The sequence below is a fragment of the Tiliqua scincoides genome, chromosome 7, assembly GCF_035046505.1.
Source record: "Tiliqua scincoides isolate rTilSci1 chromosome 7, rTilSci1.hap2, whole genome shotgun sequence".
In the NCBI taxonomy this organism is placed as follows: Eukaryota; Metazoa; Chordata; class Lepidosauria; order Squamata; family Scincidae; genus Tiliqua; species Tiliqua scincoides.
This window is the reverse complement of record NC_089827.1, coordinates 75441863-75457935: the sequence shown is the minus strand read 5'-3', so window position 1 is coordinate 75457935 and position 16073 is coordinate 75441863. Positions and strand designations below refer to the sequence as shown.

The window sequence follows — 16073 nt, the reverse complement described above, 5'->3', positions numbered from 1 at the left end:
TTCACAAACAGTACAGCTGATGTATGGAAGTAAAGGGTCAATAAGAACATAAGAAGAGCCCCACAGGATCAGGCCAAACGCCCATCTAGTCCAGCTTCCTGTATCTCACAGTTTCCCACCAAATGCCCCAGGGAGCACACAAGACAACAGACACAACCTGCGGCCTGGTGCCCTCCCCTGCATCTGGCAATCAGAGGAAGCTTGCCTCTAAAACCAAGAGCTTGCACATACCTACTATGACTTGTAACCCGTAATGAACTTCTCCAGAAAGTTGTCCAATCCCCTCTTAAAGGCATCCAGGCAAGATGCCATCACTACTTCCTGTGGCAAAGAGTTCCACAAACTAATTACATGCTGGGTAAATAAATATTTTCTCCTGTTTGTCCTAACTCTTCTAACACTCAACTTTTGTGGATGTCCCTGGTTCTGGTGCTATGCGAGAGGGAAAAGAGCATCTCTTTATCCACTCTGTCCATCCCCTGCATGATTTTGTATCTCTCAAACACGTCCTCCCTCAGGCGCCACTTTTCTAGACTGAAGAGGCCCTAACGCCGTAGCCTTTCCTCATAGGGAAGGTGCCCCAGCCCAGTAATCATTTTTGTTGGTCTCTTTTGCACCTTTTCCATCTCCACTATATCCTTTTTGAGATGTGGCGACCAGAACTGGATGCAATACTCCAGGTATGGCCTAACCATTGATTTGTACAGCGGCATTACAATATTAGCTGTCTTATTCTCAATGCCTTTCCTAATGATCCCAAGCATGGAAATAGCTTTCCTCACTACTGCCGTGCATTGGGTCAACACTTTCATCGAGCTGTCCACCAAGACTCCAAGGTTGGATGGTTGGTTGGTTTGGGGAAAAAAACCATACAGGACTCAGATGCAATGAGCTGGGTGAGCTGTAGGGAGAGCATCATAGATATGAAGCTGACTGGGTGATCGATATAGAAAGTTTCTGCTCTCCTTGGTGATACTTCACAGAGTGTAACCTTTACCATTTTTGCCTCAATGAAAAGTGCCAACACTTCCAGAAAGAAATATAGTTTCAGACACTGGGTGCCAATTGTACTAAGTGGTTGTGCATTTTTGTACACGTTCCACAAAGGCAGTGACATTTAAAACCTTGGCCAATTCTAAAGTTGCTGGGATATAACTACAGCAAATGTGGTAAAGAGGCCTTAAGTGGTGACCAAATTTCATCAGTTTTCTGCCAACCAGTCAGAAACAATTCTCAGTATCTGACTTATATAGTGTAAGTGGGCTGGTTGGTAGTGATAGTGAATTACAGTGCAAGCCTCTGCATGTCTACTCAGAAGTCTGACTGTATTCCAGTGGGCTTACTCTCAGATATGTACAGATATGTATGTACAGAATTGCAGCTTTAGAGATGTCAGAATTTGATTTAGGATTATTGTCAAATGGCTGTTCTTTTTTTAAAATGAGGGCCATCAAATCACTTACTGGAATGTAGCTTGCATTGATGTAGTCAGAACACGGATCATCATCTACGTTAGATAGCTTCACTCTTGTTGTGTCATCTGTGGGAGAGATTCAGTACAAAAATATTATTCCTAGAGGTCAATGATTAGTTTCCTGTTTTTCCAATATGCACATAGAAATGAAGGGGGAAAAAATCTATTGCCCTTTCATGATGAATTTAAGTATTTGGTTCTGTGTGACAAACAACTCATGTTTATATAATGCAGGGGTGTCCAAAGTTTTTGGCAGGAGGGCCACATCAGCTCTCTGACACTGTGTCGGGGGCCAGGGGAAAAAAAGAATTAATTTACATTTAAAATTTGAATAAATTTGCATAAGTTTACATAAATGAATATATTAAAGATGAACTTATATGAATGAATGAGGGTCTTGCAATAGCTTAATGCCTATAAAAGGCCTTGCACAAAGCAAGGCTGGCCTTTCCTTTGCTGCCACTGCTGCATCACAGATGTGAAAGAGCAAGCAGTGGAGGGGGCTCTCATCCCACAGCTCACACAAGAGGTCAAACAGTCGCCCTCACGCTGAGAGAAGTTGCGTTGGGCCAGTGCGGGCTTCAACAAATCGCCGGAGGGCCAGAGGCTTATTGAAGACTGGGGGCTCCCTGAGGACCACATTGAGAGGCATCGAGGGCCGCAAGTGGCCCCCGGGCCGGGGTTTGGGCACCCCTGATATAATGTCTTCCATCTAGCTGTGTTCCAAATTAGGTGCTGAAATAGTTAACTGAATGGAAAATCATGCTGACAACTCCAAAGAAGATTCATGTGCAGTGGGTACAAAGCTAAGCTAAGTACCCACTAAGTGGATACAAAGCGATAAGTTTTGCAGGGAGCCTCATCAGGGTGTGGAAGTGGCCTCTCCTCCTACCCTTCCGAGCCATTCCTACTTAGTGGGAACAGAACAGAGGCATTCACCTCTTCTCTGGGTCTTCTCTGGTATTCGCCTTCACTCATTCATTCATACCCCACCTTTCTCCTCAAGGTGGCTTACAGATTTTAAAACATAACAATAAAAACAACAAGATTAAAGACAATTTAAACAAAAACAAACCATGGTTTTCCAATCTGTCTGAAAAGAGCCATTATTTCACTTGCTGAATGTTCTCAAGTAATGAAATGAATCCAAGTTGTACGTTTGGAGTGAGCCTTAAATTTATTCTGATGGGGGAGGAATCTGTTGCCTACCAAATCAGTAATGTTGGGTGAATGCTTTGTGAACATATTAGAACAGGCTCAGTTGCTGATTTTTTTAAAGAAGACTACCAAGGAAAGTAACACTGCTGTTTATCTTCAGGAGTTGGTCATATAAAACTAACCATGCTTGAAAAGGTTCCTGTTTATTGCTACATCTGCCTGCCGGCCACGCTGAAAAGGCTGAAGAATTGCTTTAACAGCTGAAATCTTTCATAACCAAGATGCACATTATCAGTCACTACAAGTGTGGTACGAAGTCTCTTAGTAGGAAGCATACACCATGGCGATCAAAGAATTGACCCTTTGATGGGAGGGGCACTCCATTGCCAAGGCAAGATAATGGGGCGAAGGCAATACCCCACATTTTCTGTCCTCTTCTTTTTGCTGAAAAGATATAGGAGGAAAAGGAAAGAAAATGCTGGCATCTAACATTAAACTTACAGGGCAATATATTGTTGTATCGATTTTTCCCTCGGTTCTCTGGCAGAAGTGCTATGTCACATGATTGGTTTCGACCCACATCCTTTAGTTCCTATAAAAGAAAAAAAAAGAAGATGCAAAAAGTTGGTATATTAATATATAGCCTCTATAGCAACTTAGACTAACGAAGGGAAGCAGAGTTGGGAGTGATTGAAATCAAACAGCATTGGCTTGTACTAAATAGCCAGTGATTCAGCTTTTGCCCTTCATCATTCCCAGGGCAACTCCTAGTGAAAGTTAGCCCAGTTAGTCAACAGAGCAGGAAGACACCTCTCATCTTGTCAAATGAAGCTGCTATTTGGAAACTCAGCACTTTTGTATAAATACATATATGAAGACAGTAGCTCCAAGGGCTGACAAATAATGTGGCTGTGGATCAGGCTATTTGAGCTAGGATCTATGCAAGGTGGATGGATTGTACTGCTCAGTAGCCCTCTGAAAGTTAACCAAGAGAGAAAAAGCAATTGCTGAGTACTGCTGGGTGGAGGCAGTAGAGAGATCAAGCCAGGAAACAAATGCTATTGCGTTGCTTCTAGTCAGAAGTCTTCAGTAATTCCTGTGGGTCAAGCCACAAACTGATAAAATCAGCTTGTGCGGGTGTTGTAGAGTGTTATGCAACCATGTCACAACGGCATCTGCCCATTCATGTCCTGTCCCCATTCCACCACTGATCTTCATCAGCAGTAGTGTAGCTGGGGGCGTGAGGACAAAATGGTAAGTAATGCAGGCGCCGCAGTGCACTGTGTAAGCAGCCCCTCCCACTTCTCAGAGCCATTCCAGGCAGCAGTGGGAATGTTCACGTGCTCACGTTCCAAATGGCATCTCTCCTGCGCATTGCTATCACTGCTTGGAATGACTCCGATGGCGAATGGGCGGAGCTGCTTACACGGCATGTTGCAGCACCTACAGTACTTACCATTTTGCCCCCCCTATAGTTATGCTACTGCTTATCAGTACTTGCTTGTTATATATGTGATGTCTTTTGTATCTTGTACCTGGTAAGGAGGACACAGTAGGGAGTTCCACTTCCTTTCTACCAGGGCCCCCTAGGGACAAACTTTTGAAGACAAACAAAAGGGACTATAGCTGTAAAGTACAGCCATGTCCCACCTTATCACAGTTACAGTACAATGCAGATTGCTCTTTCTCCAAACACTGTCACTGATCCAATCCCTCCACAATATTGTGAATTGTAGGCAAATGTACCAAACCAGCCCACTGAAAGAAAAAAAATATGTGCTTCTGTCTATTTGGTCCTTACCTCATATTCCTTGGACAGGAGGTAGTTGGAGTCTGCTTGAAGTTTCATAAAGTGCATTTCAAATTGATTGATTTTTATTGGGCTAAAACGTACAAAAGGGGGGGAAAAAACATACCGGCTGTTACCACAATAAGAAACAAAGAGCCCGTCTTTCCCAATTCACTGTAAAGGATGCTGTTTGCAGTGTAGTTCACATTTGCTCTTACCTGGACGTTTTCCGGCTCCTTTAAGTGATTTGAAAAGAAAAGAAAGAATGGGTTAGCAGTTAATTAGGCAGAATGCCTTGTCCTATAATGCTAAGGCAAACAGTTGGACCTTACCCTTTCTGTCCCAAGTTCAAGTGGACTGACAGCGGTCTGTCCTTGCGAATGCTCATACTTGCACTTGATCTCTCAAGGCCACTACTGCAATATAAAACATTGAGAAGTGTTACATGTGGCCATTAGTAAGGGCAAATGTTGGTTTGGCTGGCCAGGAAATAGTCAAAAGCAAATCATGTCTGTTACAAGATTAATTCAGGAGTGGATCATAATAGTCCTCAGGTTCGCTCCAGGTCATCCCTGATGCACACATCGTCTTCTGAGCATAGTACAGGTTGGGCATCCTGTATCCAGAACTTTTAAAATGCGGAATATTCCAACACATGAAACTTTTTGGAGCACCAGCATGATGCCACAAGTGGAAAATTCCACACCGGACCACATGTTAAGTGCTGCACAAAATTATTTAAAATATTGTAAAAAAATTATCTTCAGGCTATGTGTATAGGTGGTATATGAAACATCAATGAATTTCATATTTAGACTTGGACCCCATCCCCAAGATCTCTCATTAGGTATACAGGTATAAGCTAATCATACACAGATTTTTCACCTAGTTTTATCTCAACACAATGAGAAATTAAAAGAAAAATGTCCCTTTTAAAATAGCCTTGCATACCACTGTAATGGAGGAGAGCTGACAGCAGTTAGACAATCAATCTCTCGCCATGCATTTAGAAAAGTTTTACTCCTAGGTAAGCAACCCTTCCCTTCCCCCTGGAGCATATGAAAATGCAAAGCAGAAGTGATTATCACCTCCTTGCATTCTTTCCAGAGCTCCTGGCAAAGTGAAGGGTCATTTGTCTCAGACTGAAGCCTTTCTAAGTGTCTGGAGATTGACTGATTGATTGTCTGCCTGCTGCCACTTTTGTGCATTTTTTAAAATCACTGAGCAAGGGGACATTGTTTTTTAAATGGATTTACTTTAATACAATTTTTGGCAAAGGCAGGCGATCTGAAAACAGAACCCTCGCAGATACCAAGACTCAACCTGTATGCAAGTATTCCAAAATATGGAAAAATCCAATATCCAAAACGCTTCTGGTCCCAAACATTCAGATAAGGGATGCCAAGCCTGTGCTGGAATTAAGACCACAATCCTGTCTCCAGTTAAGACCAAACACTAAATTTTATGGTTGGTTGGCAACCTTCAGTCTCGAAAGACTATGGTATAATAAGCCTACAGCACCGGGTATTCCCAGGCAGTCTCCCATCCAAGTACTAACCAGGCCTGACCCTGCTTAGCTTCCGAGATCAGTATCTATCACCATTATTCAAGTTTTAAATATACAGAGACAGCTCAGGACCTATTGTGGAATAATTGGAGAAGGTGCTACTATAACAACAGTTGAAAGCATCTTTCATAAACTGAGATTTATATAATGGATACACTTCATAATGTACACATTTCCACCAAATTCATAGCACGGTAGAAAGAATGAAACATGAATTTTCTACTCACTTTACTTTCCGCCTGCAGATAAGAAATGCGGTAACTGCTACCAGCATAATAATCAGGAATAACCCAGCGCTCACCCCTTCTATAACTCCAAATAAGGGCTCTGAAACAATTACATACACAAATCAAATAAACAAACTGTACTCAGGGGTTTTCAGGCTAACAAAGGGCATTATAGGATAGTCAACTCCTAATTCTTGTTTACTGAGGAAGGTAGCAGCAAAGCTCTGCACACACACACAGAGGACAAAATGAACTGAACAGATTATTTTTTTTTGCATTGCCTGGTTAATATGTGTAGTTTCTATATCGGCATGATACATGCTTAGGAAGTGTGCATACTCTCCAAGTGAAGAATAGGCACACGGACCAGCCAATATACACTCTCTCTGACATTACCTACTTGAGCACATCCTTCAACACAGACTGCTGTTGGCTGGCCAACAACACAAAATTCTCTATTCATTGTGTTAGTTTGGGCACATTCTCATTGCTGCAGAACAGAATACGCAGAGCCACCCATGTTCTGTAATGCTGCTCCTGCTCTCTTCTGTCTTCAGCCAATGCAAATTTTTCAGACCTGCCCTCCCTCAAATCTCTTATAGGTAGAGGGAAAACTCACCTGACTCAGTGGTGATTGGCAAAGAGAAAACTGTATCAGCGAAGAGGGGCTTAGAGAGCTCCTTCAGATCCTCTCTAAAGAGTTGTGTGAAAGCTCGGATGCTGATCCTGGAAGGAAATGTGTTCTTATGAATCAGACCTCCCAGAGAGTTCTGACAGGATGGTGGCCTCAAATGTACAGAAGTGCTGCAGTTATTAAAGGTTATGGAAACTACTGCTGTGTCAAGTACTAAAGACTCCAAAGGTCACAAACAGCTGCATCCAAAGAAAATTAGTCAAGATCAAGCACCACTTAAATAATTTATTACTTTTAGCTTTAGACCCTAAGGCATTTTTTACATATCATGAGTGTTGCTTAGGCCCAAGTTACACTTAGTCTGGGAAGTCTGTGATCTGATCTCACGATGCTTCCCCCCCCCCTTCGTTAAGAACAGCTGCAAGGGACTCAAATTGGATCAGGGTGGCTCTATGAGGGGCTGACCCATTCTCCCATGCCACTTTTCTTACTGAAACTGCCAGCCCCCCCCCCCCAGCTTTTATCCCAATCCTTGTGGGGCCAGTTACCTGTGGATCGTCCCTGCTGGCCCTGGCCTGCCCATCACACGGGAGTCAAAGGGGCTTAGCCCTCATTGGTCCATGATGGTGAGGGTGGAACATGGCTGGGAGCAAGGCTCTCCAGCAGTTTGATTCTAAGCAGGATCCCAGCCCACCCTCCCAAGATTACAGTCAGGGATTAGCTGGCTGCCATTGGGGCATTAGCTATGGCAGGAAAGAAAAAGCCAGGTAGGTATGATATGAGTACCTGTATTTTTTCTTTTTGTGGCTATCCCCAGCTTCAAGTTGCATGTGATTTAAATTGGAGGAACAGCAGTTAAAAAACAAACCCCAATGCTGCAACCCTGATCAAATTTAGGCTCTCCTCAGATACTTTTAAGGAAAGAAAACTATGTTGGAACATCTTGAATCCTAACCAGGTCTACTCAGAAGTAAGGTCTATTTTGTTCAATGGAACTTACTCTCAGGAAAGTGTGGATAATAATAATAACAACAACAACTTTATTTTTACCCTGCCTTTCTCCCCGAAGGGACTCAAGGCTGCTTACAACAGGTTAAAACAGATTAAAAACATAATTTAAAACAAATAAAAACATATTAACACATATCATAAAAACAGCAGTCAGATAAAAAATAGTCAGGTAAAAAGAGCATAGAGCAGCAGCAAATCATAAAAGAATCAGGCCTGAACAAAATATTAAAAGATGTTAAAAAGATGTTAAAAAGGCCGAGAACTCAGAAGGCTTGTTTAAACAGAAGGGTCTTCAGGCCTCGCCGAAAAGTCTCAAGAGAGGGAGCCATTCTCAAGTCAAGGGGAAGGGAGTTCCATAGTGTTGGTGCCACTACTGAGAAGGCCCTATTTCTTGCCACCGCCCCACGTACCTCCTTAGGCGGCGGCACCTGCAAAAAGGCCTTCTCTGATGACCTAAGAGGACGAGCCGGATTGTACAGGAGTAGGCGATCTCTAAGATACCCTGGCCCAGAGCAGTATAGGGCTTTAAAGGTGAAAACCAGCACCTTGAATTGGGCCCGGAAACGAATGGGCAGCCAATGCAGCTGCTGGAGAAGCGGACTGACAGAGTCAAACTGCCTACCTCCAGTAACCACATGGGCCGCTGCATTCTGCACTAGTTGCAGTTTCCGAACCGTCTTCAGGGGCAGCCCCACATAGAGCACGTTATAGTAATTTAACCTCAATGTCACTGAGGCATGGATCACTGTGGCCAGGACTGCACGATCCAAGGATTGGTTAGGATTGCAGCCCTTGTCACATATCTCCTGAGTCATGTGTAACTTGCCCCTTAACAAGGGAAAGAAAGGAATGGAAAAGGTTTAGGATGCTCTGACTTGCCACTTCAAGAAAAATACATTTTTAAAAATGAATCCCTTGTATCTTAAATCACGCTGCCCGTTCTCTTTACTACACATGTTATTTCAAAGAGTCTGCTATTCACAACTTAGAAGTTTTTGAGCTTGATGATACAGATGACAACTATGCCCCTGCTTCCTATTTAATTGAAGGTAACTTTTAGAAATTTCACAGTTAGAGTTTGCCAATCTTTGCTCCTTGTGTATGTCTAAAATTACTTTAGACATGCTTTCAAGTTTCTTCTGTGGAATATACACATAAGCAAGTTGAAAAGAACTTCTGTAGCCAGAGAAAATATAATAGTCAAAGCTTTGGAATGACCCATGGGAGGAGAAGAGTGAGGAAAGAGAAAGGAAAATATGCTGGGAAATTTATAGAGCTGAGAATCAGAGATGATTAAGAGATGGAGAAAAAAAACTTGCTTGATTAGCTATAGTCTATCACCCAGAGGGTTTCGTTGCCCATTCTGTTTTAGCATTCTCTTTTAATAATAAAAGTTGGCCACATACTGGAGTAAGAAAAATTGGCCCACTTTCTAAAGAACTGGCATTCTAAAATTCTGAATCCTAATTCATGCTGTGTTGGCAGAAGGGTTGGTATACTCATTCCAAGTGCTTCTTTGTTGGCACAGCAATCCTGAATGCTGGGCTGTTAACAGATTCTTCAAACTGACTAGTAGTTCATATTAGGTAGCCATACTCTGTTAGAAATTTGAGAGAGAAGGGTACAAACCCCTCTCCATTTCTTTGTCTCCTTTTAAGCTTATTATAAATGATTCATTGCTGTTGTATTTTTTATATATGGCTCAATACTAGAAAAAAACATTTTCATATATGCATGAGATTTTAAGCTAAAACATGCCTACAATGATTTAACTTGTAATGTTTTTTCTGATATTATTTTTCCAGCATGACAGTTTCAAAAAACCATCACCACAGGGGGCTGAACAGTGGACCCCCAACAGAGTCTTACTGAAATTTGGGTGCAACACTGCCTGCAGAACTCTGGACACTTGAGACCCTCTTTATCTGCTCTCTGTGATCCCTGTAGGATGTCCCTCAGTGTGATTTCCTACCTACCCTTTCTCCATATGCTGTCTCTCTCCCTGACCACTGAAGGAGAAGGATGCAGACCAACTGAGATCTGTTGCCATAATGGTGGATAGCATCCCATCACACACACAGGCACACACACAAAGAGAACAGCTATAGGCTTCTCTGTTCCATAAAAAGTAGGAGTCACTGATGTTTCAGAAGATATGCATTATTGAGAAACTGTGAGGTTTTCTTTCGAAAAAGAAAAGCGGTTGGTCTGCGGAACTCCTTGCCACAGGATGTGGTGATGGCATCTGGCCTGGATGCCTTTAAAAGGGATTGGACAAATTTCTGGAGGAAAAATTCATTACGGGTTACAAGACATAATGTGTATGTGCAACCTCCTGATTTAATGGGCTATGTCAGATGCAAAGGAGGGCATCAGGACTCTTGTTATCTGGTGTGCTCCCTGGGGCATTTGGTGGGCCACTGTGAGATACAGGAAGCTGGACTAGATGGGCCTTTGCTCCTGTGTGTTTTTATTGATAACTGCAAACTAGTTGGGTGGTGGAATGTACCAGTGGAATAGAGTTATTCTGTGATTGCTTCCTAGAACCCCTCTTCCAACAGCCCCACTGCATCCCTCCAGGGAATGGAAAGGTCCCTTGCTTCCATTCCCAACTGGGCATCTCTGGATGCATACACCAGTGGTACAATGAGCACCCAGCCCAAATCTGTTTTAAAGCCCACTCAGAGCCAAATTATGTGTTAATTCTCTTACGTTAGAGATTCATACCAGGTTGAGATTTCTCCCTAAAAAGCACAAGTGAACATCCTTGAAGGCAGGAAGGGGAATGGAAAAATACCTGAATCATGAATTTTGGACTATTTGGATTTTGCAATTCTGCTTACACTAATAAAACACTCCAGTAAATTTTTTGCTCCCAATATCAGAAGAATTCATCATAAATGTGTTGGCACTTTACAGTATTGTATCACTATCTTGTAAAATTTTCCATTGAGGGATTAGCAAGTTCACTCATCAGTATAAAAGTGACAGAGACCTTCCCACTCCACAGAGTTCTGTACAAAACGAACTGCAGCAGTCACAGAGATGGCTGACGAAAGGTTTAGACATTCTCAGTATGAGGCAGAGGAGAGGCAATGCTATTATAAATGGTACAATAAAGCACAGATAATATCATACAGTAGAGGCTATTAATCTACAGCAGTTTAGTTCCTAGATAGACTAGCTTCAAACAGTATGTATGCCATCTTTTGAGGGGCCATGATAACTACAACAAATCTTACCTATAGGCAGTCCTGGGTTTTAGGGGACCATCACAATATTTCTGGTGATTTGGATCACACTTTCCTCCAAGGCTTTCCATCTCTGCTCCAAGCTTAATATCAAAGCTTTTTGAACTGCCATCAGGGTTTTCACTGCATTTACTTGCAAAATAATCTGTTTGATAGATTTGGATGGAATTGTTGTGCCTGTATTCCAAGTAGGAAGGTAAAGGATGATGCTGTTCTGGCCTCAGGTCATCACTGCCTGGAAAAGCGTGCAATTGGAAACATAAAAATATGGCAGTTCTATTGTTAACACACAGTAGCTGAATAAGCTAACGGGGAGCAAATTCCAGACCTTTGGATTAAACAGTCAGTTCCGTAAAGTTTAATTTGTATATCATGCTTCTGTCTCAGTGACGCTCAAACTAGTTAATGACATCAACCCCAAAAAGGAACAAGAATTCTTTAAAACATTTAAATCAATAAATATAACAAGTCTATAAACAGTAATTCATGGGCAGCGTAAAGGCTATGCTGCATCCTTAAGAGATTCTTGGCTGCTGGAGATCTCCTCGGAGATCCCTTTCAGAGACCCCTTGCCCGGAGGAAGACCAGCAGTAGCAATGGGTCAGCTTGGACCTGGGCCGGTGATATCCCCTCACCCTGGCTACTTCTGAAGCAGCAACCCAAGGAAGGGAACTCTTTTTGTCACCCCTCCCCTTTCAGCCCTTCAGAGGCAATTTGTTGTGCACAGCAAGCCTCCGAGGAAGTACCTCCCAAACTTGGAAGTAGCTACAAGCAGCCAGGTAGTGCCTGTTTCCTGAGCAGGGCTTCCTCACAGGTGGGAGCAGAGTCTCTCTAGACACTTGCATAGCTAGAAGGGGTGCAAAGTATTAAGTTATGCAGGGAGCTTCACCACAGCATGTAAGTGGACCCTCCCCCTTGAAGCCATCCCTTCCGAGGTGGGAGCAAAATGCAATGACCCCGAAGGGGAGGGGGAGGGGCCACTTGCACGCTGTGGTGAGGCTCCCTGCAAAACCTAGTCCTTTGTACCCCCTCTAGCTATGCCACTGTTTCTAGTTATGGCTCCCAGCATTTCTCAACAGCAAGAAATGGTACTTGGGGGTGCAACTATTTATGGTAAGTTGCCTCTTCCCAGACTGTCCCAATTTCTGCTGAAATCTTTGGTTAGTATTAATGTACTTATGCCAAGTATTATTCTGATGTCAATGAGGCACCCACAGGTTGCAATCCTATGCACATTTTTCTGGGAGTAAGTCCCACTGACCACAATGCTACTTACTTCTGAGTAGACATGCCTAAGGTTGTGCTCATAACCACACAGAATTTTATAGAGATCAGTCAGTTATTTTAAAGATAGCAACAAAGACACGGTGTTAAAGACACAGACCTTCCAAAATCACGAAAACTTACTATCAGCTTCTCGGACAATCACGGTAAAGTACTTCACCGCTCCGTTGGTATCACTGAACCAGCTGCAATTGAAAGTGAAGTGGATGGAAGATTTGGTGATGACTGCATCCTTTTTGTTCACTCGGATGTGTGGGAATGGTAGAGGAGGGCCTAGATGACAGAACAGTCATGTTGAAAAAATTATCTCAGTTGTACCTATTAATATACAAGCAGCTCAAACGCAAACATACATGTTGAATCAAAAATTTAGTGGCTGTTCCCAGCCAGGAGATACTGAATGCATCAAGACTAGCAGGTACAGTATGTAGGGCATAATTATCTCCTTTGCAGATTTTTTTGCCATAGTTGCCAAGGACTACATTAAAGTGGTTCCCCCCCCTCTCTGAGTATTACTTACTGGTGATGTTCTCAGGGTTAAACCAAGTTCAACTACTTAAGGATATTGAGCATCCTTGCTAAAAGCTGCAATCCTCTACATATGTACTTACCTCTGAGTAGATATGCATATGATTGCACTGGAAATTTTTTACTATTTGCTACGTTGAAATTCCTACATTTTCTCACAATCCCCAGTCTGCTAGCATGACAGATGATATGCAGTATAAAACCTATCAAGCATCAAGCCTATCCAATCACCTTGATTTTCTGCAAGGGGCTGCAAACAGACTCTGGCTTATCTCCCTCACTGCACCTTTTTAGAAGGCTCCCATCAGTAAGATGAGCTTTTTGATCAGAATGCTTTAGTCTCCGATCAGGCAGCTAAACAGCCCAGCTGCCTAGCCACCAGGTTCCCTCTGTTTTTAACTCTGGAAAGGGGAGTCCTCTCCAGGTTTACAAGCCAAAGGATCGGACATCTAAACAGCCAGCTGATTCACTGTTAGCACCTCTCAATTCAAGGTTGCTTCTGGGAAGCTTTCTGTATCTGATCATTTAGGTAACTTGCTCTGCGATCAAATATTTCTTAAAGGCTGTGTTCACCATGATTGTGCTCTTAAGCATACAGGCAAGGCAATTCAATATTTTGAAGTTCTCCTGTCAAATGCTCATGACAGCTCTACTTGTGATCCACTAAGTTTTACGCAGCCAGCAACTGTGTACTGCAGTCTGCTAGGTGCCTGACATTCCCCCCTGTTGTTGTATTTTTTGCAATCTCAGTAGCAACCAGAGGGGAATTATCGAGCCCCTTGAATGGCCACCATATGTGGGTTGGGTTGATGGGTCATAAGTTGTGCTGGCCTATAACAATTGCAATCTAGTTTACTACTCTTGATCACAAGCAGCCATGCAAGCAACATAAGTACTGCAGCTTCCTTTTTATCAAAATGTGCTCAACTATTTGTTTCAGTAAGAAGTTATTCCCTTGGTGTGCAAACTGATGATGACATGGTTTGATTTTAAAAGTTACTCACAGAACTTGGAATTTCAAATCTAGGTCCTTTCAAATGTTCCAGAACGCTCAAGCCCTAGTCTTTGGCCCTGGACTGTCTGCCCCCAGCGTGAGATGAGAGCAGCTAAGCTAATGACAGTCATTTGCCACTTATGGCATTTTCTCCATTTGGCCTGCAGGAGAAATAATTGAATTGATGGGGATTCTGAGAAGCTATGCTTCTCCTTAGTTCCTACTATAAACTGAGCCAAAGCAGAAAAGTAAGAGAAGTTTGAAAGAGCTATACATCCCGCTTAATTACAATAGGAAGGACACTACTTCCTGCTCTCTTGTTTGAAGGCAACGAAGAATGGAGGACAAAAAAAGGAAAAGGCGAAGAGAACAGTTTGCAAACGGACGACAAATAACTGATTGACTTTTGATGATAGATTAGAATATAAAACCTGTCTGTGATTCTCAAAGTATTAGTCAGGCAAGAACACTTAGCCATTAAAAACAGACCCAGGGCTTTGAACACTAGTACTATATGTGCTGACTGAAACAAAACAGATGTTCTACATTCTGGCCACATATCATTTATTTGGGTTTGTATCGTACACTAGAAGTTTACCTACCTACCCCTCAATATTTTTCTGTCCATTGCGTATCTGTTGGTATACATTAAAAAAAAAAAACACAACTTACTAGCTATACTAGTGATGGTGCTGTCTTCTACCACCTCGCTGGTCATGTCAGATGACTGCACTTTGATGGACACCAAATATGTTGTGTGCGGCACAAGAGTCATGATGTTAAGCATAGATCTGTCTTTCTCTATCCTCCTGGAGAATTCTATCTCCGCGGTCTGCATTTTCTTGCATTCAACGCTATACCCATCGAAATCAGAATCAGGAGGGATCCAGGAACATGTAATAGCTGTGGAGTTCTGTGGCCAGCAGTGCAAACTTTGGATCTTATCTGGTTCTTTGAAGAAAAGCAGAAGAAAAGAATGTGCTTTATATATTAGATACTTCATTCATAGGACGCATCTCAGAGTACTAACGCTACAGTTAAATTAGGAAATAGCAATACAATTTGTAATGGCAAGGTACTTTTCACTAGGCTAATTAAAGGGTGAGCACGTTATTTAATTTTCTTTGAACTCAGCCTACTAATTTATAAAATGATATTCATGTCCTACATCTAATGCTATGTATGCATCATTTATAGAACTTTTACATTTGCATTGTCCCCCATAGTGCCCCCCTCCACCTGTCTCCTGATGGCGCACTGGATGGTATCCCTGCCACCAGTACTGAGGGTTCAGAGGTCTTGCCAGGTGGGTCCTCTGAGAGCTGTAGGCTCTTGGCCAGTGCTGTCGACCCCTGATGCCACTCTGAACTGCCCGATGGCATTTTAGTCAAGCAAATATTTATTAAATTGATTAATGCAACCAATTACTCTATGAAACCTTGCAGCCCGAATAATCTCTGCCTGATTGAATAATGAAAGAAGTAAGTTTTAAGTCTCTCTGTGACCTGCCCATGAATGCTGTTGGTTGACTGGAGAGAATCTCCATTGATTGAAAACAGTTGTAAAGTTTTCTTCAGATGAAGATATGACAAAAATGTGGCAGAAAAAGGGAGAGGCATGCAATGATTAATGAATCTGCTAAGTGATAAAACTGATGTTTAACTACAGCAAAACACATCTCAGCTAAACTGCTTCAACAATGTCCTAGTCCGGTCCCTTAAGAGACTTCGTGGGGTCTTACTTGTCCTCACAGTTCCAGAGAGGGGTTTACTATATGTCCTCTGAATGGTGCCACTGACACTCTTGATGCTGAAGTGATACAGTCGCCCCGGGTGGAGGCCATACACAATGCGGCCTTTTAATTTGCTACTGCTGTAAGGATTGAAGACTGTGAGGGCATCTCTTGGGGTCCAAAGCAATTCAAAGTCATCATAATCTGTCCAGTCAGGTGGGCCTAACCATGTGATGGACAAAGAGGTGTTTGTGACATCAGCAAACGACACTGCATTTGGAGGGATTGGCACTAGAAAGTGAAAAACAGAGACATAAAGAAAATTTACACTTGAATACACAATTTAAGGCAGTAATTCTAAAATGAAGTTAGTCCTCGAATGGAATGCACTGTTCTGTGCATTCATGGCTATTTTGCACTTGTG

At 42.5% G+C, this 16073-nt stretch overlaps 1 protein-coding gene across 1 annotated transcript in view; it reads right to left on the bottom strand.

The window, feature by feature from the left end:
- The window catches only part of PTPRB (protein tyrosine phosphatase receptor type B), an 81230-nt gene that overhangs the window by 12601 nt on the left and 52556 nt on the right, over window positions 1–16073 (bottom strand). The window contains exons 18-28 of the mRNA XM_066633323.1: window positions 15659–15940; window positions 14590–14868; window positions 12519–12668; window positions 11103–11346; window positions 6835–6941; window positions 6216–6315; window positions 4754–4837; window positions 4640–4657; window positions 4434–4515; window positions 3134–3224; window positions 1464–1540 (exon numbers count right to left, since the gene is read on the bottom strand). Of these exons, the coding sequence (XP_066489420.1) occupies window positions 1464–1540; window positions 3134–3224; window positions 4434–4515; window positions 4640–4657; window positions 4754–4837; window positions 6216–6315; window positions 6835–6941; window positions 11103–11346; window positions 12519–12668; window positions 14590–14868; window positions 15659–15940 (1514 nt within the window). The remainder of the gene's footprint in view (window positions 1–1463; window positions 1541–3133; window positions 3225–4433; window positions 4516–4639; window positions 4658–4753; window positions 4838–6215; window positions 6316–6834; window positions 6942–11102; window positions 11347–12518; window positions 12669–14589; window positions 14869–15658; window positions 15941–16073) is intronic.